Genomic DNA, 26199 nt, shown 5'->3' with positions numbered 1-26199 from the left:
CACTTGTGGTAAACATAGCATAACATATAGAGTTGCTGAATCACTATATTGTATACCTGAAATTAATGTAACGTTGTGTGTCAACTATAATTTTTTTCAAATTTAAGAAGGGGAAAAAACTAATAAAAAATAAAATAGTATAAGCGTGGTGACTGGATTTTTTAATTATTTTAAATATTATATTTTATGTCTAGTTTTTATACTTTATTAAGTAAAAATAAATTATTTTATCTTGAATATATTTATGTTAAATGATAAAAAAAAAAGAACTGTGCACATGGTTACAAGTTTTCATAAAGGATAATGTAATTTTAAGAGTGTTAGCCATTTTTTCTGTACTCTATTGCCGAGCAGGAAAAAAAAACCCTTCTTTTACTTTTATATCTGATCATGCAACATATTATTGGTAAGATACCACTGATATCATCAATATCATCAAAGGGTGAATATTGCAAAAGGAAAACTGTAGCCTTAGGGGAAAAAAAAAAAACTACAGTCATGAGTAGGTCATCCCACAAAAAATTATTCCCCCATGATGTCCTTAGGATTTTTTATCCATATTTGATGTCATAACATTACTTACAGGAAAACTTCCTATGGTCCCAGATGCAGCCCTCTAAAGTGAGAGTACTAGAGTATCAGATGGACTTTAATTATACTGTGGGAGATAGAAGCCAGGTCATTTTCCTACAGAGCTTGAGACCAGTCAGTAAGAAAGGAGAGTTTTCCCTTCCTCCTGTGCTAAGTGGTCAGTCTAAGGGAGAATCTCTATCTTCTGACCCTTTTAGTACATACTTTTAGAGATACTAGCCTGAGGACAGAAAGAGAAATTACATGCCTTGACTCTGGCAATTATTTTCTGATTCACTGTCTCTTCTACTGTCTACCTAAATAAAATACTCCATTACCCTTTAAATCCATAAACTTCTCTATGTGAGGCTTTGTCGTTCTGGTCAACTAGTGTTCATCTCAGATTTCTGAACTAGTTCTGATTTAGCCAAACCCCATTATTTTAAGTATAGTAAATCAGCTTGAAGAGGAATGGATTCTGCTTCAATTTACAATAAATTTAATGGCAAAATAACTCAATCACACTAAGGCCATGTACTTACCCAGATGCAACTCACAGTAAGCAGAACTTGGTCTCCCTCTCCTCATTCTTCCAGCAAACCAAAATGCTGGTCTAGGAACTTAGAAGTGTGTGTGTGTGTGTGTGTGTGTGTGTGTGTGTGTGTGTGTGAGAGAGAGAGAGAGAGAGAGAGAGAGAGAGAAACATTTGCATTTGAAATGACCCTAATTTGTCCTAGAGAAAAGTCCAAAATGTGCATCACGTTGACTAAGCATGCTTCTTCATACAAAATCAGAACTTACCAAAACTGGGGTAAACCAAAGGGAAAGCTCCATGGCAATCTTGCCTGATGAAATCCTGGGAAAGAAAGGAGATCACATACATATAGTCCTCAGTGTTCTACTGGAATCTGGGAATGAGTTAATTTGGAACTCCAAAAAGCTTTCATACCTTCCTTGCAGCCTCCAGGTTCCCCAAACTCACATTCTGCTCCTACATCAGCCACCACCAGCAGGAGACCCTGCTTGCTGGGCAAATGCTCTGGGGCATGGTGGAAGACATTAGCCTCCTCACTCAAACTGGTCTCTTATACATGGTATTCTTCTTAAATGAATTCCAGGGCAGGTAAAATGCATTTCCGCTTCCTGACCTCTCTAGGTTGAGAAGAACACACATGTCATTGGAAGCCGAGATGAAAGTGAATTTAATTTTCACCATCATATTTTTAGCAATGGACTCTCTTAACACCAATCAGGATCAACCAGGGCCAGGGGGCGGGCCCCAGACATGCTAGGCCTCGTTAGAAGACAGAACAAAGCTATTTAGAGGTCAATGTCCCTCTAGGATCCCTATGGCTACTAATTGGGCATTGTTAAAAAAAAGAAAATTATAATATAAAAATCATAGCTACCCTTTCATTACATACACAAATATAATAACATGGACTCCCAAATGTCCATTATCCTCCATGAAAATCTTCAAAGATAGGGTACATATAATCCTCCCAGAATTTACAAAGTAAATTGCATTATGTTACTAAGGTAGTAACATACCAACTTCAGTTACTCCCAACTGCATTATGTTATTAAGGTAGAGTTGAAAGCTCAAGTGGGAAATCCATCTGTGGTAATAAGATGAAGCTCTCTCTTACTCTGCCAGAACAGTGTCAAAGAACACCAGATAAAACCCAAAGTTTAAATAAGAGCTAAATGCCCAGGTTTCAGTTGGTAATAATTTGCCATACCAAGAACAAGGAAGAGCTCAACTTAAATAAGACAATTAGTGTACATCAAGGTATTAGAATTACTTGACAGAGTATGAAGCAGCCATCACAAAAATGCTTCAATAAGCAATTACAAACATGCTTGAAACAAATTTAAAAATAGAAATTCCAGTCAAGAGGGGCACCTGGGTGGCTCAGTTGGTTGAGTGTCCGACTTCAGCTCAGGTCATGATCTCACGGTTTGTGAGTTCCAGCCCCGCGTCGGGCTCTGTGCTGACAGCTCAGAGCCTGGAGCCTGCTTCTGATTCTCACTCTCTCTCTGCCTCTCCCCCATTCACACTCTGTCTTTCTCTCCTTCAAAAATAAATACACATTAAAAAAATTTTAAAAAAAGAAAGAAATTCCAGTCAAGAAATAACAGGCATAAATTAGAATGAAAATTCCAAATGAAAACTTTGGAACTGAAAAATATCATAACTAAATTTCTTAAAAAATTCAATGGATGTACTGAACAGCAGCATGCAGAAGATAAAGGAACAAATCAATGAACTCAAGATAGAATAATAGAGAGGCGCCTGGGTGGCTCAGTCAGTTAAGTGTCCAACTTCGGCTCAGGTAATGATCTTGCAGTTTGTGAGTTCGAGCCCCGTGTCAGGCTCTGTGCTGACAGCTTGGAGCCTGGAGCCTGCTTCTGATTCTGTGTCTCCCTATCTCTCTGCTCCTCCTCTGTTCACTCTTTCTCTCTCTCTCAAAAATAAATAAACATTTTTAAAAATTTAACAAGATAGAATAGAAATTACCAATCTGAAAGAAAATGGACTGAAAAAAAAAGATATAACCTCATGGACCTGTGGAACTATAACAAAAGATCTAACATTTGTGTCATTGGAGTCTGAAAAAGAGGAGAAACAGAGTGGGACTGGAAAAGGACTTGGAAGAAACAAAGGCTGAAAACTTCTTAAGTTTGGCAAACAATACAACTTACAAATTCAAGAAGATGAATAAATTCTAAATAGGATAAATTCAAAGAAATCCATACCAATACATGTCATATTCAAATTTCTGGTAATTGAAGAGAAAGAAAAATTTGAAAGCATCAAGAGAGAAACAACACATTACCCAGGTTCCCCAAACTCGCATTTGTTCTTTACTCGCAGGGTAAAGAACAATTCAAATGACAGTAAATTTCTCATTACAAACCATGGAGGCTAGAGGAAGTAGCACAATATTTTTCAAGTGCTGAAAGAAAAGTATTATCAATACACAGAATCCTACATCCAGTGAAAATAACCTTTAGGGATGAAGGGGAAATAAAGACATTCTCAAATGAAGGAAAACTAAAAGAATTTGTCACCAGTTTATCTATCCTAAAAGAATGACCAAAGGAAGTTCTCTAAACATAGGAAATGATACCTAGAGCAACCACTAAAAAGATATAAAAAGATACACTCAAAAGCATTATAGATAAATAAAAATTGAATTATTAAAAAAATTCAACTAACCCACATGAAGACAGGAAAAAGAAAACATGGAAATGAAAAACAAGCAGAAAACAAAATGTAAAATAGCACACTTAAACCCTAAAACATCAAAAATTACATTAAATATGAAAACACCAATTTAAATATTGATAAAATGGATTTTAAAACATCATCCAATTATATGATATCTATAAGCACTCACTTTGAATACAGCAATATAGGCAGTTTGAAAGTAAAAGGATAGGAAAAGACTTCCATGCAAATACTTATCAAACGAAGGCAGGAGTGGTTATATTAATATCGACAGAGGACACTTCAGAGCAAAGAAAATTACCAAAGTCAAAGAGGGACATTACACAATAATGAGAACGTCAATATATCAAGACACAGCAATCCTAAATGTGTGCACCAAACAAGAGAGCTGCAAAATACATAACCTAAAAACTGATAGAACTGAAAAGCAAAAAAGACAATTAATAATTACACTTGGATACTTCACCATCCCTCTCACAACAATTGACAGAACAAGTAGACAAAAAAAGAAAAATGCAGTAAGGATATAGACAAACTCAACATCATCAACCATCAGGTTCTAACTAACAATTATAGAATACCCACCCAACAACAAAGAAATCACATTACTTTCAAGTGCCTATAAAACATGCTGATCACTTGATCTTGGTCAAGTTCTGGTGAGAGCTCTCTTCCTGGTTTGCAGACAACTACCTTCTCACAATATCACATGATAGAGATAACTCTGGTGTCTCTACCTCTTCTTGTAAGAGCATCAGCTCTAGCAAATTAAGACTGTACCCTTATGATCTCATTCAACCTTAATTACCACCTTAAATTTCCTGTATCCAATATAGTTACATGGGGGGTTAGGGCTCCAACATATAAATTTGGGGGGACACAGTTTAGTCCATATCATGCCCTGATACTAAAACCAAAGACAGTATATAAAGAAAACTGCAGGCAGAATTTCCTCATAAATATAGATACAAAAATCTTTAACACAAAATTAGCAAGAATTCAGCAATACATACAAAGAATTCTATACCATGGCAAAATGAGGTTTATTCCAGGGAATACTGCTCAGCCAGGTGGTTCCCACTCAGAATCTTTCATGCAGTTGCAGTCAGACAATAACTGGGCCTGGGGTCGAAGGTCTCATCACTTACATGACTGGTATCTGAACTACAAAGATTCAAAGAGCTGAGGGCTCCTCCAGTATCTAGGTCTCCATACAGTTTTTCTAGATGGTCTCTCTAGATGGTCTAGGTGGTGGCTTCAAAGTAGATATCTTATGTGATGGCTTAAAAGTGAATATCCCAAGAGACAGAACCAGACAGAATAAGCTATACTGCTTCTGTTCTCCTAGACTTGGATATCGTGCCATATCACTTCCACCATATTCTATTCTTTCCCTTTCTCTGTCTTTGATTATCTTTGTCATAGCCTTTTCTTAACCCCCTCAAAATTCCCTCTTCCATCCCCCATCAAACCACCAAATTCTTCTTATATTCTCAGACAAAGATTCTCTTTTTTCTAGTTATTCTTCATGGATTTTGTTTGAGACAAAGTCAGAGGAAATAGGAGGTAGCATTCACCTTTCACAACTGAAAGAGGGTTATCAAGGAGGACCAGTTTATCATTCCCAATTCTTCACCTCTTCCCTGTAATAAGTATATATCCGTGTCCTTTGCCATGTGATGTAGCAATACTTGTTTCTAGAGCAGGCCAAGTATGTTTCCTCATCCCACTGAGGTAGGGCTTGATTAGTGGAATGTTAGTAGACATTATACAAGTCAAGGCTTTAAATGGATTGGTTTGGTTTGGCTTAGTTTCTTGCACTACATCCATCCATCAGCCATGAGCAGATCATGCTCCAGTTGGCCACATATCTCCGAAATCTGAGAAGACATGTGCAGCACCCCTGAAGCTAATCTTCAGCCAGAGCCACGGCTATCATATCGCATCATATCCAGCCAATCTACAACCTGTGTGTGAGTAAAAGACCCATAGTAATAGTGAGGATTTAACTCCTCTAAGTGCAAAAGAGGATGACAGCAGTCTGTTTAAATTAGCAAATACTTCCTTTTATGTTTGTCGGTAAAGAATTATCCAAGTTCCTTCCTTTTCTGCATGTTGACTTGATCTTCTGTTTACTTTCTAGAATTGTTCCCCTGTAAATCTCATAAATATGAAAAGCCAATTGTGACCCATGAGTGGTTGGCTGCTTCTCCATATAAGGAACTAATACCTGATGAGAAGCCATAATTTTGGGCTTCCCTTACCTTAGAAGTCACCTGTACTAGTTTGCAAGGGATGACATAACAGTTACCACAAACTGGGTGGCTTAAAGCAACAGCAACTCATTTTCTCATAGTTCTAGATGTTAGAAGTTTGAAATCAAGGTATCATTAGAGCGATGCTCTCTCTGAAGGCTCAAGGAAAGGATCTGTCTTTCCCTTTTATAGCTTGTGGTGGTTGATGGCAGTCTTTGACACACTCCAATGTCTTTCTCTCTTTCTTCATCTGTATGTCTATATGAATAGACATACAGAAGGATGCCAGTCCTCTGGAGAAGGTCCTCTTAGAAGGACACCAGTAATATTGGAGTAAGGACCCACTTACTCATCTTAACTAATTACATCTGCAACAACCCAATTCCCAAGTAGGTTCACATTTAAAGTCCCAGGATAAACATGAATTTTGAAAATACATTATTCAAGAGATATTGGCCTTTGTGGGACATGTAGATCTTGTCTCCTTCCACCCGAGATGTCATCTTGGAGAGCCAAAGATAATAGCTCCTGGGTGACTATGTAGAATACCGCAAGGACAACTCCCACTGAAGAAGGATGCTTGACACTGCCCTTCAAGTAAGCTATGGTTCCTATTGTATCCTTCTAAGTGAATTCAGCCAATGATCTGAATGCTATTAAGTCTTAATTGATCGCTCAGTTGGGCACCGTTACAAGTTTAACTTAACAATGTTAAGAAATTACTTTTGTTATCCATTTTACATTCTGTACGTATATGAAGCAAATGTCCAAATTGACTACAGGAAAACTTAGGGGTGCATATGTTAGCACTGTATCAGTGGGAGGTCGAATGAGGACTTCAGTCATATATAAAACCAAATCCTATTTACATAGCAGTAACAACTAAATTGTGTACTTTTATCATAAGAAATCATATGTCCAAATATTAAAAAAGACTGGAAGGGGTGCCTGGGTGGCTCAGTCGGTTAAGCGTCCGACTTTGGCTCAGGTCATGATCTCACGGTCCGTGAGTTCGAGCCCCACGTCGGGCTCTGTGCTGACAGCTCAGAGCCTGGAGTCCGTTTCGGATTCTGTGTTTCCCTCTCTCTCTGCCCCTCCCCTGTTCATGCTCTTTCTCTGTCTCAAAAATAAACGTTAACAAAATTTTTTTTTAAAAAAGACTGGAAGATGGACCTTATTTCCTGTTCATTTACACTGGGCCTGGGGGGATAGCCATAGCAACTGCTCACATACTGTTAAGAACTATTTCTTTGTTTGCTATAGTTCTGTGAGTCTCATGGACACAAGCTTCACTGGCTTTCAGAACTAGGTGTTTTGGACCCCATCACTTTGGTGGGAGTCTTACAAGTTGGGATACTAAATGTTGTCCTGTTTATGGTGAGAGTACGTCTTAGCTTTTCTACCCATTTTGCTGTGGGTATTTTCACATTTGCTTGATGTGTAGGAGTCCCTCAGCTAGTTTTTGGATTTCTTTCAGAGGGAATTGCTGTATGTGTGGCTGTACATTTAGTGTGTCTGTGGGAGGAGGGAAGTTCAGGAGCCTCCTATGTTATCATCTGAGTCAACTCCCACTATTCTTAATCTGGACCAACCATTCTTATGTTCCACAATCACTCTTGCCCGCATGTTCTTGCCAGGAATCTAAGCCTGGAATAGTCTCTCCTTTCTCCATTCTCACTCAAAAGTAGCCCTTCTAGCCATGACTTATCCTTTAGATATCAGCTGAAATGACATTTGTTAGAGGAGGCCTATAGGTGAAATTCTCTTGCTGTGGTTAAGCCTTCCCTTTGATGACATTTTACTTTCATTATTTGTTAAACTGCCTTCCCAACCACATGGTAAGATAATGTTTACCCATCTTTCTCACTGCTGTATCCTCAGGAGGTATTACAGAGATTGATGAAGACAGAATAAGTATTTGTGGTAAGAGAACAGGATGAATGGAAGTCTATAAGGAGACAGAACTGAGATAATGATAATAGTTGATCCTAGCCAAATAGTAATACCAGCAGAAAAAGAATATTTTGGGAGAAAATTATGTAGGTTTTATAACACATATTGATCCAATTAATACCCTAATAGTTGGTCTTATTTTCAATTTGTTTATACACATTGCATTATAATCTCTGAGTCCTCTCAAATCTATAATTAGCCTCCAGCAATAAGAGAACAGTGGCCTTAAGTCTTTAACCAAAGAACCAAGGACACTGACATGTAATCATGTAACTGGATCCTAAGATCTATGAAAGACCCCCAGAAAGGATGATAAGGGAGACTTTAATTCACAAAGTACCTCCAAAAATGCACATGGTTAGGTTTCCAGATGCCAAGATAATTACCTCTGATTGAAGGAGAGATAAAGGCCTTCTCCCTACACCCAGCGGTAGGTGTACCAGGAAAACAAGGACAGTCATCCTGAGATGGGATAATAAAGATAAACGAACTACTCTGAAACCATGAATCAGGTCAGGATAAAAAGTTGTCTAGAGCATTCAAAGAGATTCCTCTCCGGCCCAGTTGTGCAATGAGGAAATGTTGACACCTTTTTTAAAACGATCCTGAAATTTGTAAGAGGAAGACTGAAAGAACTCTTAATTCTTATAAGAACTATCACCTAAGGTCATGAGAAATAATGACAAAATCAGAATTATCGTCTCCTCACTCCTGGAGCAGAATGTGCTCTTTCCCTTGACCTGCTGTCAAGTGTCTGAGACAGAAACGGAGGGAGTAGAATTTAGATCAGAGCCCAAAGCACTCCTGCTGGAGACCATGGGAGCAACAGCAGCAGCTGCTGCATTAAACCAAACACCCAATGAAGGGAGGCCTCCATCAATCAATGCCCAAGTGGGAAACAAACTATATCACACAACTTCACAGAGATTTAGTATAGGAATTGGTTAGACAACTTTTGGAGGACCATAAGGGCATGAGGCAAACATTGAGATGATAAAGAGACAGCAAGTGCAGAAGGAAGCTTTATCTCCCGGGGCTGGAGGAACCAAAAGAGAGCTGAAAGCCGTTGTAACTGAGAAGTCCAGAGAAGGTGCTCCACTGAGCTGGGTCAGAGTCCTCTGATGAGGGTGTGCTTCCTGGGTAGACTTGTTCTTCTTGTGGTGTGAAGAGACTCCACAGAGCTAGGACTCAGGCCTCTGAGGAACAGGCACTGCTCAGAGAGTGTTGCTTCCTTGGGACCTTGGACGAGACAGTTCCCACTGAGCTGGGATTCAAACCTCTGAGTAGGCAACATCAAAACTCAGAGTAGGCCTCTGAGTAGGCAACATGCTAGTGTCTCTGAAGGGCTAATGAGGCTGCTCCTGCAAGTGGGAAAACTGCAGCCAGCTGCTGTCCCTGGGCCCAATCACTACTGCAAAGTTAAAAAAAACAAACAAACAAACAAACAAAAAAAAAACCAGCATCAGGGCAATGCTGACAGAAGCAGGAAGCAAGTTCCTTCTGCATCTACTGTTTCAATCTTTCTCTAGGGACTCCTCTGGGCAGAAACTCACAGAAATTCAGCTGCAAACATGAAATATGGTTTATAGAACCCCAGGCCCAGAGTCCAGATCTGGAACTGGAGCTGAGAGACAATAGATTAATAATGAACCAGTTGCTGCCCAAGCAACTTAAGACTTCCCCATCTAGACTAGCTCAAGTAGCTACCCCAGCACAGAGAGAAGCAGGAGAATGTGGTGTGTTTCCTGGCACGTACATCCATGTAAAAGTCATGCCGGGTAGATTAATTGGCATCCCAAGGAATCTGACTGGAGGTTGGATTAAAATTTGGGCTTTGAGATTTTACACTGTCCAGTAGAGGAACTATGGATGACAGTTTTGTTTTAGAAGGTACACATTTATGGTGCTACCTAATCACCATAATTCATTATAATTCAGAAAAATGAAGCATTCTGATGGGTCTCAATTTTCTCATAGGTCTTTCACAGCGAGGGCAAAAGTGTTTAAAGTGGAAAAGAGAGCATGTGGAGGACGCCTGGATGGCTCAGTTGGTTGAGCATCCAGCTTCAGCTCAGGTCATGATCTCATGATTTGTGAGTTTGAGCCCCGCGTCAGGCTCTGTGCTGACAGCTCAGAGCCTGGAGCCTGTTTCAGATTCTGTGTCTCCCTCTCTCTCTGCTCCTCCCCTGATCATTCTGTCTCATTCTCATTCTCTCTCTCTCTCTCTCTCTCTCAAAAATAAATAAACATTAAAAATTTTTGTTTTAAAAAGACAGCATGTGGAAGCACAAAACAGCAGATCAATTCAGTATCCTACTACCAAGAGATTCAGACTCAGATGTATGAGGAATCCCAGCCCACCAAAGACCTGAGGTTTGCTTACCCCCCAAAAAGGATGAAACAAGACGGAATCATGGCTTGGTCCTCAAATCTGACATGGGACCAATGTAAGGAAACACTGTCCTCCAAAGTCCAGATCCCTTCTTAATCTCATGTTTTTCTAGAGAATGCCAGGTGTACTCTCTAGCTGAACTACCAACACAGTAGGACCCAGCTATGGTGCCTGGCTAATGGGCAGAGCTCTCAACCAAGGAGGCTGCTGGGCTCACTCCAGCTGGTGGTGGAGGACTAGGGACTAGCCTTGCCTCTGTGCTCTGACCCCTCCCAGACAAGGCGGGCCAAATGCCTCTTGCTTGCCTTCAATGAAATTAACCCTCCAGCCTCCTTTTTTAAGACAAGGGAGGCTCCTAGATTAAATTTAAAAGCTAAAATAAGAATCTGCCCCATGCAACAGAAAATTAAATGTGATGGGACTTCTGCCATCTTATGAATCCCTTTTTCTGGAATAAATGCCTGCCCCTGCCAGACAGGGCTCTAAGAAATCCATATCTGGAGAAATGGCTCAGGTCTCTCCTTTTGTTAAGCCTGTTAAGACTGTTAAGCAATCTTCAAAAAGACTGCTCTTCCAGGTCCACTGTCAGGTTGGACAAGAGCTGTAGTGGGCTTGCTGCTTGCTTACAAAGCCTCTTGTCCCAACCATGTATGGTGCCAGAAGGTGGAGTCCATGATAGGCCCTAAAGTATACTTTGGTGGGTAAGAGCATACACTTTAAATTCTTGGAGCTTTCATTGAAATCCTACCTCCACCTCCCGCTCATTACGTAAGTTGGATGTATTACCTAGTCTCATAGTGTTACTGGAAAACCAGAGATAAGTTGTGGCAATACTTAATCCCCAGACCTGACATATAGAAGCTTTCACATTAGCTGGGGGCAGTAGTGGTGGAAGTGGCATAGCGGCAACCACAAATCCCAAACGTAAGAGATGCTGGCTGACTCTAGTTCAGTGGTTCTCATCCAGAGACAATTTTGCTCTCTCCTCACCCTCAAGGAGATTTGGCAATGTCTAGAGACATTCTTGGTTGTCACAACTGGAGTGGTTCTACCGGCATCTAGTTGGTAGAGGTCAAGGATGCTGCTAAATATCTTATGATGCACAGAACAGCCCCCCACAATGATTCAGCCCAAATGTCAACAATGTCAAAGGTGACATACCCTAGTGTAGCTGTACCCAAGGATCAATTCCTAAACTGAAGATAAAGGAAAGCCAATATAAAACACAAGAATACAACTACCTCATTGTCTGGAGCCAAAGGATAGGAAGGTGGCTAAGACTTCAGTTCATAAAGCAGCTTCCACAGATGGGGAGCTGTATGCACCACAGGCTCATATCTTATCTCCCTCAGCCAGACCGCTTATCATATGGTTGTTGGTGTTGGCAGGCCAATCTGGCAGAACACTTACACGAGATGTGCTTGAGTCAAGGAGGCCAAAAGGGTAAGGGCTTGTGGTTGGGGAAATATTTGAAGAAAGGATGAGCTTCAACTGATAGACATTATCAAAGACAAAAAGCAGAGAAATGGATAAGTTGAAGTTCTAACAGTTCCTCTCTGTGGCTCTTCAAAGAATCGATAATGTGAAGTCATAGTCAGCCAGTCATAGAAAATGTTGCCTGCTGGATGCCAGTGGAGTCATGAGTTTGTCTGCACTAAATCACAAGGACCAATTTTAAGAGATAACATATAGGGAAGCAAGATCTGCTTCTCTTTCTCAGCTAAGAAAGGCAAACTGGTGGTGGTTCCTACAAAAGGAGTCAAAAAAAAAAAAAAGAACCTCAGGTTTGTTGAAGGAAAAGAATGCATCTGTTCCTGAGAAGGCAAACTCTAAGCAAGACAGAGCTCTGGCAGGGACGGATGCTCCACCTGGATCTAGAGGCCACAGAGAGAAGGATCAGCTGCTCACATAGGACTCAGAGTACAGAGCCTGAGACAGGGTTCAACCGAACAGAAAAGAGAAGCGATCTGAAAACTGAAATGGGCCCGTTTGCGTTTGAAAGAGCAGGAAAAAAATTGGGGACTGAAAGATGACAGGCTCTGGGGAGCTGGGAGAGAATCCAGAACTAAGGAAAGGTGGAAGATCCATCAACAGGAACTCCTTCATTTGGCCTTTCCTGAGCAGAGATGGTATCACTCATGAGCCTGAGGCTTCCTGAGATAAATAGGATCCACTCTGTATCAGAAACCACCACAGTGGCTTCTCATTTACCCATCCCAATGCTGCTTCTCACCAGGTCATTTTTAGAGAGTTGAATCCACCGCTGCCCCAGCAGCCCCTTTCTGTATCTTAACCCCCACCTACCCTTTCCAGCTAGCCACCACACATATCACCCTGAGCCAGGCAGGGGTGAGGGGCTGTGACATCCAAGTTTCCTTAGTTGCCCCTGTCCTCAGTGATCACTCACCAGAAGGATTATCTTAAACTTACAGAGCACTTGATATCATTGTCTTCAGTTCTCTTGTTCAGTCTGGACACAATCTCTAGATTCATTTATTTTCCCCATTACACTTAGAAGGAAACTACAGCTGAAGTGGATTGAGTACTCTGAAAGAGTCTGAATTTGAACCCAGATCTTCTCCCCAACCAGTGTAGGGCTCCTTCCACACTACACATGTCTTCTCTGTACATCCACACCACACCCTGCAAAGCAACGCTGTTATGCCTTTTCTTTTTACATTCATCATCATGAGTACTAGTGTATTCTTAACTGAATTACCAATTTTCTAAGGATATAGATCAAATGAGTTTTGTTTTGCCAGATGAGTAATGTGCTCTTAATCACTCAGTACTCATTTAAGTACTATTTATTTTTTTAAAAAATCCATTACAAGCTGCGGAAAATATATAAATTGCAAGAAACCAAGACGATTACCAATAATTGCTCTACACAGCATGTTGAAAACCTCGTAATCACACTGGTTCATTAGTGGTAGTTTTCAAAGCCTTATTCATTGGAGAGTCTCTGAGGCCACCGTGGACTTCAATATGAAGTCTCCAACAAAAGTTGCAGAAGACAGAAATTAATTTCTGGTGAAGGAGAAAATCTTCCTGAGGGCTGCTTTGACCTCCTTGTTTCTCAGAGTATATATGAGGGGGTTGAGAGTAGGGCTCAACATGGTGTACAATACACCAGCCAACTTGCTCTTCTCTGCACTGTAGCTAGAGACAGGGCTTATGTAGGCATAGAAGACAGCGGTATAATACATACACACCACAATGAGGTGGGAAGAGCAGGTGGAAAAGGCTTTTTTCTTCCCCTCTACAGTCCGCATCTTTAGAATGCTGGAGATGATAAAGCCATATGACACGATGGTCATCAGGAAGTTCAATATGCCATAAAAGGCGTCAGCCAGGACAACCATGATGCTATTCACATAGGTGGAGCTACAGGAGAGAAGCAACAGAGGAGGGGCCTCACAGAAAAAATGGGTAACGATATTGGGACCACAGAAATTCAACCGCAGCATCAGCCCAGTGTGGATGGTTGTGTTGAAGGCACAGAGTACCCAGACACCTGTGGTCAGCTTGCTGCAGAAAGCCTTGCTCATCATGGTGCTGTAATGCAGAGGGTGGCAGATGGCTGCATACCGGTCATAGGCCATGACCGTGAGGAGGAGCAGCTCAGAGGATGCAGCCCATGTGAGGAAACAGAGTTGGGCCATGCAACCCCCATAAGAGATGGAGCTCTCCTCTGACATCAGACCCTCCAGTGCTTTGGGCATGACGGAAGAGGTGCAGATAATATCCATGGTAGCCAAGTTGAACAGAAAAAAGTACATGGGGGTATGGAGCCCAGAGTTGAAGCTGATGGCCAAAATGATGAGGAGATTACCTGTGAGGGCCACAGAGTAGAGGGAGAGGAAACAGCTGAATAAGAGCACATGGTATTCTGGGTGCTCTGAAAAGCCCTGCAAGATAAACTCTGTTACTAGCGTCTGGTTACGCATGGTCCTTGGGCTGAGAGGGGTTTCCATGATCATCAGGTGAATCTCTACTCACAGCTCCATGTGATTTCAGGACTAGAGAGAGAAATGAGAGGTATCCTAAGGTAGGCTGCTACTATGTTTCATTCATACCTGACATCATGGAATGAGCAATATTATACAGAGATACGAAGGCTTCTTAATGAAGAGAAACATACCAATATGACATTAAGCAAAGGGTGTGAACATGTAGCCCATAAAAAGAGAGTACAAATGGCCAATTCATAAAGCGTCATTCAACTTCAAACAAATGCAAGTTAAATCAGTAATTCATTCTTTATGAACCATGTGGCAAAGTTTGAAAAGCATGGTTTTGACTAACACTAGCATGGGTGCCAAGATGCAGGCCTTTTAAAATTCATATTCCATTTGAGCCAGAACTTTTACTTCTAGGAATTTATCCTGCAGCAATAATTAAGTTCATCTTCAAGGTGTAATAACAGCATTATTTATAATACTGAAAATATAAAAGCAACTTATACTCTTAAAGGTCAGTATATTACAATATGTTCCTATAGCATAATGCTCTATACCTATCGAAATGATGCTTTAGAGGTGTTTTACTGATGTTTACAAAAAAGCATGAAGAAAGTTCAAAAGTAGTATGTACAATAGGATCTTATTTTGAGTTTAAGAAAAAAAATCACGTTTGTACATATACCTATAGAAAAAAACCAACTGGTTCTGAATGATAAACAACAGTGGAGACTGATTATAGTTGATTTAATTCCTTTGCCTTTGTTTCTCTGTATTTTCTAATTTTTCCATTTAAGAATCTTTCTAGGGGCACCTGGGTGGCTCAGTCAGTTAAGCATCTGACTTTGGCTCAGGTTGTGATTTCACAGTTTGTGGGTTTGAGCCCCGGGTCAGGATCTGTGCTGACAGCTCAGAGCCCAGAGCCTGCTTCAGATTCTGTGTCTCCTGTTCATGCTCTGTCTCTATCTCAAAAATAAACATTCAAAAAAAATTTTTTAAGAAATCTTTCTAAAAGGCAGATCTGACAGAATAAAGACCCCCAACTGCTACTTCTGGATCTACCCACCTCTCTAGACAATGTTTTCCCTCTTGTCTCACCCCTCATGGCCAAAGCTCCAGCCACACCCAGATCTCCCAGTCTGGCCAAAGCACCAGCCATGCCAGACTTTTGTAGCTTTGTTCTTGCAGCTCCCTCAGCCAGGAACACTCTCCTTCTCATGAACCAGGTCGATCATCATCCCTTTCCTTTTCTAAAATCCCTTCCCTAGAGAGAAAGGACCACTCTCTCCTTCATGGCCCCCAAATTCTGCACTGGCTTCTATCCTAGAATTCATTAACACATCACTTCACGATTATGGTACCCATCTCCCCTAAGATTGGGGCATTTGCCTCATTCATTTCTGAGCCCCTTTTCTTGGCTCCCAGCCCCATGTCTGGCATGAAACAGGTGGGCCCTAAAATACATTTGTTGAAACAATAGCAAAGAACAGTCCAATACCAATAAAAACAGAGTGGTTTCTATTCTCAACACAGTGCAAATTCTGTATTGTTTAAGATGAAATCAGCATGGTACATTTGCGTTTTCCTTCTTTTCAACTCTTCATTCATTAAAAGGCTTAATTTTAAAAAGATGCTCATTTTCAATTAAGAATTCTGCTTTTTACCAAACTTCAATAAACGTATTTACCACTGAAGCATTAAAGGGTTTATAGAAAATGAGGAAACACCTCTGATCAAATCACATCACCATTTTGTAAGGTGAAAACTTTTCTTTGAATAGAAGAGCATAAAATTCCTCTGATTCAGGGCAATAGGCTGTGCTAGTGTAAAGTCTGTCCAAAGGTAATACAAATGGGGGTCCATCTGTATCTTCCCAGCAGCAAGGTGTCAGGTTGCTCCATTGCTTTGCTGATGATAATAAATGAGATATGCTTTGGCTTTATATGCAAAAATAGTGAATGTTACTTTTGTACAGTATGAGATGTGGGCCTGAAGACTTTATTTGCTCCTTTGTCACTTTGTTGCCTCCTCAACACAGCCTAGTGAGTGACTCCTGTTTAACCCCAGGGACCACCATGAGACTGAAAAGCTGAGGCAGGCTGAAAAGGAACAGAGTTGGATTTACCCCTTGGATGTCTCCACGTAAGGTTTCTGCACTTCCCACGAATGTCCTCCCTAGGATTCTCACCACCTGACACCCCCAGTCATCACTCACAGCCCACTCCACCGCACAGATTACAAGCCAGAGACTCAATGCTATGACCACACCTGGGAAGAGATAGACACCTCCATCGCCAAACACTGAGCGGTGGTGTGTGGGTCTGTCACAGAGCACTATCGGAGGACCAAAAGAGCCTATTATGAAGGAAACTTTATATCTGGTCTTGGTCTTCACTCCACTCCAGAGTGACGATAGAAAAATAAATAAATAACTACAACATAAATGGGAGTTTTGAACAGGTGCTCAGCACAAGGAAATGTCAACAAACTGATTCACACTCAGGGAACAAATTGCCCCTCAGATAATTACCCTCGTGCTGTAATTTCCAGGGCAGGGGAACAGTCTCCTCATCCAATTGATCAACAGGGAGATCAGAGAATAAGGGAGCAGAGACTCTTTCTGTGAGAATGACCATGAAGTCTCTGTTGGACCTCAGCCAGGTGCTTCCTCTTCTGAAAATAACAAAGACCTCTCTCTCCTGAGGTTCATAGGGCATTGGCTTTAATCCTCCATCAAGCAGTGCAAAATTATTACCAAAGATGTGAGGGAAAAGAAAAAGATCTCAGTTACCAATTGCCAAGTTTAAACACATACTACCTGCAAACTACATGACTCTCCACATGTGAGGTGACAGGACGTTTAAACAGTGATTATTTTCCATACTTACCAGAACTTCCAGCCCTCAAGTTTCAAAGGACATAAAAATGCATCTTGGCAATTTGATCACTTTAAAGAAACAGCATGAAGTGTCCTTAAATCCCTGAAATTAAAAAGTTCATTTCATTTCATTTCATTTTTCATACAAATAAGTTGAATTTCATGTGAAAGACAATTTACTTTCAGTGACATTTTATCTTAGTTCCAATTTATTGTTCATAATTTCAGAAGTGGAGAATTATTGCTGTCATAAGGCATTCAATTAATTACGGAGAGGTTGACTACTTCTATTATTACTATCTCTGAAGAAGTTTGAGAATTTTCAGACACAATCCAATTAATCCAAAGTCCATCTATTACACATGAAGGTAAATATTCCTATTGTAAACATAAGAGCAGAAAACGAAAAATCAGAAAGTGCCAAAATCTCATATGTTCAGGTTTAAATCTGAAAGATACTTTAAAGACAACCTTGTCCAACCTACTTATTGTAAAGTCAGAAAGGTATCTAAGTGACTTATCCTACTCACACAGAATACTAGTGACAAAGCTAATACCTAGTCCCAAGACTTTGGGATTCAAGCCTAGAATTCTTTGCTATGTAATGTTATTGTCCCACTAAAACTAATGTCAAATAAATGTCAAATGCCAAAAAATGTCAAGAGAAGGAAAAATTAACCAAGAATCTAAATGATTCTTATTTTGATTGAGGTGTGAATACAAACCCTAAACTCTCAGCCAGTTTTTACATCCTATTTGCTCTATTATTCCATTTGCTGATCAAATAGTAATAATACAGAGTGAGAAATCTACAAATGTTACTAATTGTAGGTCAGCTAAACAAAAAATATCAGGTCTTATATATAGTTCATGATAAAAATTAAGCAGACTTAGAGTTATGGGCATAATTTTTCTCATTCTTTTATATCACCCAATAGAATGAGCCATCTTCAGAATACTCCTGATTACCTGGATAAAATTCTTCACCTTTGTGGAGCTAATAGATTTTATGTATAGTCATCCTTTCTCCATCAATCATGATTGAGGTAGGAAATATGGTGACACTGAAGAAGTATGTAACCTAGGACAAGATCAGTACGGACAAAGGCTTCCTGCCCCTATTTAAACTAATCCTACCAAGAATTTGTGACTCATCTTCAGCAAAGTTTGTCACTGCCTATGGGAGACACCTGGGACACCTGTTCACAGCTATTACTCTAAGTGGACCCTAAAGGAGCAATTAAGTACCACTTTGCTAGGTACTTGGCTGTCGCTGGTGTTCGTACAAAGGCCAGTTCAGACTTCTGATCCAAATATATGTAAAAGGGTGTAAGCTTGAGCAGAGAGCAGGACTAAACCTCTCTCCCAGTTCACATAATCTGGGGCAGTGCAGACCCAGGTTCAGGTGCTCAGACTAATGTGCTCAGACATATGGACTGGGGAGGGGGGTGTCAGGAAGGCAGTTAGCATTTCTAGACTGCCTCTCATGGAAGTTTAGAGCCATGGAGCCAATGTCCCTATGTTTCCCAACATAAACCACCCCTACCAACAGAGCTGGCCCACTCACTATCTTTCACTCATACCTTGGCTCCTTTACCAAGCTATCTTTCCTTCCCCTGTCCCCATACTTTCTCTCCCTATCCAAATCCTACCCAGATCTAACTCTATCACCTCTGCCAAGGCTTCCCTGACTTCCTGGAGGAAAATGATCACTCCCTGCTAAATCTCAGTCACATTCAGGAGCTCCCCCATGTTAGTGAGCTTTAGAGTCTTTACAGACACAGAGTCAATCCCAAGCCTGAAACCTACTTGGGTTATGTGACTTGGGGCAAGTCTCTAACCTCTCCAGGACTTAATTATAACAATGACAAGACTTACCTCATTATCGCAGTACCTAATACATGAAAAGGGCTTGGCAACATTTTACTTCCTCTTCCCCCAGTGTGGCACCTGTTTACATATATATGTTCTTCTGTATGAGCAGAGAACAGGCTAGATATGTCTATTACCTTCCTCCTTATGAAAATGTCCTGAATATAGCTGACATTCAATGTATAACTATTGATTAAGTGACTCATTAGCTTGGCTATAGAGTTCAGTGGATTTGTTATTAAAAGGCACTTCAATCACTTCTAATTTTACTAAGCAGTGTGATGTACTAGGAACAAGCACTAAAGTAAATGGTTCCCAAATGGCTTTGAGACCTGACTCTTACTTAAGTAGCTGTATGAACTGGTGTAAATCTCGTAATCTCTCTGAATCCAAGTTTTTAATCTATAGAATGTGAACAACACCTACCTTCAGAATTTTTCTTTGAACTACATAAGAAGATATAGAGGACTCCATTTTAGAAACCATGTTAGAGGTTATTATGGTTGGGTCATTAATAGAAACAATTACCCAGAAAGACTGTGGCCTGGCAGCATTACACCCAAAAAGGTTATCTTTTTTCCAACAAAATAAAAGACACACAAAAAATTTCCTTCCCGTGATGTTAACGATATGTCACCATTCATGAATAAATGTGTATTAGTTAAGTTAAAGGCTAACCTGCTATAATGAAGAAACCAAAATATATGTGGCTTAATATTTTCTCTTTCATTCAATACTCTGAAGTGTGTATGAATAGTAGGGTAGTTCCCAGGATGATGGGGTAGCCTTGTCCTATCTCATTAAGGGATCCGGGTTCCCCCAAGTCAATGATTCTTGATCTCCTAGGCAATTATTCTCTTCACCATCATGAAAGTTTCCATAACCTCCACATTTCAGCTTGTAGGAAGTAAAATGACAGGAAGCCCCAGAAAACCAATTTATTTCCAGCAAGTGAGGCATATTTGCATACATACCTTCTGCTCACATTCTATGAGCAAAAATTTAGTTCCATTGCCCATTTAGTGGCAAGGGAAACCGGGAAATATAATCAAGTAGGGAAGTCATACAGGAAAAAGGGATAGAAAATTTTTAGAAAAAAGTAATTTCCCTACATATACAAAAAGAAACTAACGATAAGAGAATTTACAAAAAACAACTGGCAGTAAGAGTGAATTTTGTTACTCCTTAAAATAGAAATCCAAAAAAGAAAAGGAGAATGATCATACAGTTACACAGGTAGAAGGGAAAGGTGAAGGGAAGGTGAAAGAACAGAGGCAAAAGACCTACAGTGAAAGTTAAGAGAGGAAAGTCAAGGAAATGAATTTAAGAGTTCTAACATTTTTATGCAGTATCAAGAGTCCCACAGTGGTGGGGCTCTGAAAAATTATGTGTAATCCCCAAAGATGCCATCTGATAGATAAGAGTGCCAAGCAGAGCTGTGGAATAACTGAGTGAAAGATAGTAGGAGCTGCACTGTGAGACTTAGCAGATAGGGAAGGCCTTCCAGCAAAGGAGATGCTTGGAAACTTATGCAAATTTAGGGATCTACAGGATGTTATGGGGAGTCCTATCTAGGCAATACCATGCCCCCCTCTTTCTGGGCCCTGTGCCTTAACCTCAGGTGGAACCAGTTGTTAAAACAATCCAATTATTAATTTTTGGTTGATTACCCAGTTGTGGCCTGGAGCACACTTCATACTCTTCAAGTCCTTCTTCTTCTACTTGTCCCTCACAATTACTGGCCTTGCCTCATACCTTCCTGAAAAGGGACACATCATCCTACCAGAGTTCCTCAACCTCATTCTTCCCCATCTCAATCTTTTTACATCTTTTGTTTGAATGTTTATTTATTTTTGAGAGACAGAGAGAGACAGAGACAGAGCACGAGCTGGAGAGGGAAGAGAGAAAGGGAGACACAGAATCCGCAGCAGGCTCCAGGCTCTGAGCTGTCAGCACAGAGCCTGATGTGGGGCTCGAGCCCACGGACCGCAAGATCATGACCGAGCTGAAGTCGGACACTTAACCGACTGAGCCACCCAGGCGCCCCAATCTTTCTACATCTTTATTCTCAGTCTTTGTTAAATCCTCCCTTCTAAACCAGCATAAAAACCCAAAACAGCTCACATATCCCCACAACAAACTTGAAAATTATTATTTTAAAATATCCCCAAAATCTTATAATAATTCCCATGCCAGACATAATTGGCATACCAGACATGCAAAGAAGTGGGAAAATACACCCATATTTGAGGTGAGAAAACTGAATCAAAACCAACTCAGAAATGACAAAAGTAATTAAATTACTAGACAGGAACCTCAAAACAGTTGTAATAACTATATTCCAAATACTCAAGAAGCTATAGAAAACATAAATGGAGACATAAAAAATACAAAAAGATTCAAATAGAATTTCTGAGATGTAAAGTACAATGTCTTAAATTAATAATATGCTTAATGGGATTAACAGCACATTAGACATTGCAGAAAAAAAGATTGGTAAATTTTAAAAACTACCAACAGAACCTATCCAAATTAGGGGCACCTGGTTGGCTAAGTCAGTTAAGCATCTGACTTCAGCTCAGGTCATGATGTCACGGTTCATGGGTTCGAGCCCCACATTGGGCTCTGTGCTGAAAGCTCAGGGCCTGAAGCATGCTTTGGTTTCTGTGTCTCCTTCTCTCTCTATCCTGCCCCACCCCCACACTCACACTCTGTCTCTCAAAAATAAATGTTAAAAAAATAAAGAATGTACCCAAATTAAACACATATGAAAACATAAAACATAAGAATAGTGTATCAGTGAGCCATAAATCCACTTCAAATAGCCTAATATATATGTGATTAAACCCCATAAGTAGATAAGGAGTTGGGTAGAACATAAGAAATATTTAAATAAATAAAGGCTATTTTTTCCAAATTTAATAAAAAATATAACCTTACAATGTAATAACTTCAATAAATCCCAAGCACGATAAACAGTGAGAAAATCATATCAAGACTCACACTTAAAACCAGTAATAGTGGGGCACCTGGGTGGCTCAGTGGGTTAAGTGTCCAACTTCAGCTCAGGTCACGATCTCACAGTTCATGAGTTTGAGCCTCATATCAGGCTCTGCACTGACAGGGTGGAGCCTGCTTTGTATTCTCTGCTCCCTCTGTCCGCCTCTTCCTCCCCCACCCCCTTCTCTCAAAAATAAATAAATAAATAAATAAATAAATAAATAAATAAATAAATAAGAAAAAAATAATAATAGAGGGGAAATCTCTAAAAACAATGAGACCAGGGCTTTTAGAGGAGCCAAGATGACAGAACAGCATGCGAGGCTTTTTTTGCATCTTGCATCCATGAAATACAGACAGATCAACACTAAACCATCCTGCACACCCAGAAAACTGATTTGAGTATTAACACAACAATCTGAACAACCTGAACCACAGAACTCAGCAGGTATGCAGCACAAAGAGATGAACTGGGGAAGAGAGAAGCCACAGAAGGCAGGGAACTGGTTTTGCTTGCAGAGACAGGACAGAGACAGAGGGAGAGTACAGGAGAAGCACCCTCCACCAAAAGCAGCTGGAGAGAAAATGGAAAAGTAGAAACAGTCACAGGGACTGAACTAAAAAGGGAGAAAGGAGATGGTTTAAATTCCATTAAGATTCTATAAACAGGAGGACCACAGAGTCTGAAACTCCACAGTTTGATACCTGGCGGTCCTCTGGTGGGAAGGGCAAATCCTCAGGAGCAGAGTGAGATCCAGGGGTCCTCAGGCCACACAGGGAAAGGTGGTTCCCCTGCTGGGAGAATATTTGGTAGAGACTGCAGGCACCTCACAGGCAAAGGTGGCAGCAGACCCTAGAGAACAACCACACTCACTGGCACTGGAACAAGGTCGTTAAGGTGAAGCCTGGTGCCAGATGTGTGTTGTAATTTTCCATAATCCCTGAAATACTGCTGCTACACAATCGCGTGAACTTTTTCTGGGGCAGGCTGGCACCCAGCCACAGTCTCTGGGGGTCAGCAGCAGCACAGTCCTGCGAATGTTCCTGGGTGTGACTGGCACCCAGCCGTTGCTCGGTGAAACCCTCCCCCAGAGCATCAGAAGAGGTCAAAGCTGCAGTCTCTCGGAAGTGAGGTCTTGGGAAACACAGTTGCATCTGAGATAAAACTCAAGAAGGAGGTGTCATCTGGCAACCTGACAGCTTAGTCACACACAGTATAAAAGTGGGGAGTGGGCAGAAGCCGGAGACAAAGGACGGGTGCGCTATTGCTGATTGGGGAGAACAGAGTTCCAATACTAGAGACCGGGTAACTGGGTGATGACACTTTCACCCCTCCCACGCATGTGCATACACACCTATGTGTGCCACAACAATCCACCCCAGTAAGTTAAGCAGCACCATCTAGTGGACAATGGACTGTTACACTAAGACCCGCCCAATGGGCCAACTTCTCTCTTCAGGAACACCACAAGTCTCTCTGCCTGCTTAGTTTATGAACTATAAAGAACTTCATAGTTTGACTTCTAGGGGAAAACGAAGCAATTTCAATAGTATTTCAGTCTGTTTGTTGGTCCATCTATTCAATTTTCCTTTTTTTTTCTTTTTTGTTCCTTTTCTTTTTCTTGACTACAGAAAGAGAAAATTTTATTTTTATTTTCAATTTTTATTAAAAATATATTTTTAAATTTTTTTCTACTATATTACTTACTTTTTTGTAAATTTTACAAATTCTATTTCCATCATTTCATTTTATTCTATTTCAGTGTATTCATTTTTGTCAAATATTCAAATGTTTTCCTTTTTTTTTCTTTCTTTTTTTTCCCTCTTTTTTCTCAACTCTATCAAGCTACTTTCAACAACCAGACCAAAACACACCTGGGAATATAGCATCATTTATTTGATTTTTGTGTGTGTGCATGTTGTTTTAATTTTTAATTAATTAATTTATTTTTTCACGTTATTAAATCCTTTTCTTCCTTAAAAATTATGAAATGAAGGAATTCACCCCAAAGGAAAGAGCAGGAAATAACGACAGCCAGGGACTTAACCAACACAGATACAAGCAAGATGTCTGAACCAGAATTTAGAATCACGATAACAATACTACCTGGAGTTGAAAACAGATTAGAATCCCTTTCTGCAGAGATAAAAGAACTAAAAGCTACTCAGGATGAAATAAAAAATGCTATAACTGAGCTGCAATCTCAAATGGATGCCACAGCAGCAAGGATGGATGAGGCAGAGCAGCAAATCAGCAATATAGAGGACAAATTTATGGAGAATAATGAAGCAGAAAAAAAAGAGAGAGACTAGGGCAAAAGAACACGATTTAAGAATTAGAGAAATCAGTGACTCATTAAGAAGGAACAACATCAGAATCATAGGGGTCCCAGAATATGAAGAGAGAAAAAAGGGGTAGAAAGGTTATGTGAGCAAATCATAGTGGAAAACTTTCCTAACCTGGGGAAACACACAGACATCAAAATCTAGGAAGCACAGAGGACTCCCAGTAGATTCAACAAAAAATGACATTCAACACAGCATATCATAGTCAAATTCACAAAAATACTCAGGCAAGGAAAAAATCTTGAAAGTGGCAAGGGAAAAAAAGTCCTTAAACTACAAGGGAAGACAGAATAGGGTTGCAGCAGACCTATCCACACAAACTTGGCAGGCCAGAAAGGAGTGGAAGGATATATTCAATGTGCTGAATCAGAAAAAATGCAGCCAAGAATTCTTTATCCAGCAAAGCTGTCATTCAAAATAAAAAGAGAGATTAAAATTTTTCCAAACAAAAATTAAAGGAGTTCATGACCACTAAACCAGGCCTGCAAGAAATTTTAAGGTGGACTCTCTGAGGGGAGAAAAGATAGGGGGGAAAAAAAAAGACCAAAAGCAACAAAGACTAGAAAGGTCCAGAGAACACCACCAGAAACTCCACTCTATAAGCATCATAATGGCAACAAACTCATATCTTTCAGTACTCACTCTAAACGTCAATGGACTAAATGCTCTAATCAAAAGACATAGGGTAACAAAATGGATAAGAAAGCATTTACGTTTATACATAATTTATGTATACTTTATGTATAAATGATGTATATTTTGTAAAATATGTAAAATTATGTATAATTTATAAACATAATTTATGTTTATACATAAACATATATGCTGTTTACAAGACACCCACTTTAGACCTAAGAACACCTTCAGATTGAAAGTAAGGGGATGGAGAACCATCTATGCTAATGGTCAACAAAAGAAAGCCAGAGTAGCCACACTTATATCAGATAATCTAGACTTTCAAATAAAGACTATAACAAGAGATGAAGAAGGCATTATATCATAAGTAAGGAGTCTATCCACTTAAAGAAGACCTAACAATTGTAATCATTTATGCTCCAAATGTGAGGGAACCCAAATATATAAAGCAATTAATCACAAACATAAAGAAACTCATTGATAATAATACCATAATAGTAGGAGACTTCAACACCCCACTTACAACAATGGACAGATCATCTAATCAGAAAATCAACAAAGAAACAATGGCTTTGAATGACACACTGGACCAGATGGACTTAACAGATATATTCAGAACATTTCATCCTAAAGCAGCAGAATACACATTCTTCTCCAGTTCACATGGGATGTTCTCCAGAATAGACCACACAATGGGACACAAATCAGCCCTCAACAAGTACAAAAAGATCTAGATCATACCGTGCATATTTTCAGACCACAACGCTATGAAACTCGAAATCAACCACAAGAAAATTTTTGGAAAGATAACAAATAATTGGAGACTAAAGAACATCCTACTAAATAATGAATGGGCTAACCAAGAAGTTAAAGAGGAAATTAAAAAGTCCATCAAAGCCAATGAAAATGATTGATAACACTACAGCCCAAAACCTCTGGGATGCAGCAAAGGCGGTTATAAAAGGAAAGTATATAGCAAGCCAGGCCTTCCTAAAAAAGGAAGAAAGGTCTCAGATACACAACCTAACCTTACACCTTAAAGAGCTTGAAAGAGAACGGCAAATAAAACCCAAAACCAGCAGAAGACAGGAAATAAAAAA

General features: G+C 40.0%; 1 protein-coding gene across 1 annotated transcript in view; it reads right to left on the bottom strand.

Annotated features, from left to right (window-relative positions):
- Nucleotides 1-13382: 13382 nt before the first annotated feature.
- The window catches only part of LOC122202391 (olfactory receptor 13A1), a 46249-nt gene continuing 33432 nt past the window's right edge, over nucleotides 13383-26199 (bottom strand). Inside the window, exons 2-3 of the mRNA XM_042908750.1 lie at nucleotides 17256-17348; nucleotides 13383-14427 (exon numbers count right to left, since the gene is read on the bottom strand). Coding sequence (XP_042764684.1) covers nucleotides 13429-14388 — 960 coding nt within the window. The 5' untranslated portion in view covers nucleotides 14389-14427; nucleotides 17256-17348 and the 3' untranslated portion in view covers nucleotides 13383-13428. The remainder of the gene's footprint in view (nucleotides 14428-17255; nucleotides 17349-26199) is intronic.

Source organism: Panthera leo, chromosome D2 (genome assembly GCF_018350215.1).
Source record: "Panthera leo isolate Ple1 chromosome D2, P.leo_Ple1_pat1.1, whole genome shotgun sequence".
Lineage (NCBI taxonomy): Eukaryota > Metazoa > Chordata > Mammalia > Carnivora > Felidae > Panthera > Panthera leo.
Note: the sequence above shows the minus strand (reverse complement) of the source record. Positions and strands in the feature narration are given on the sequence as shown.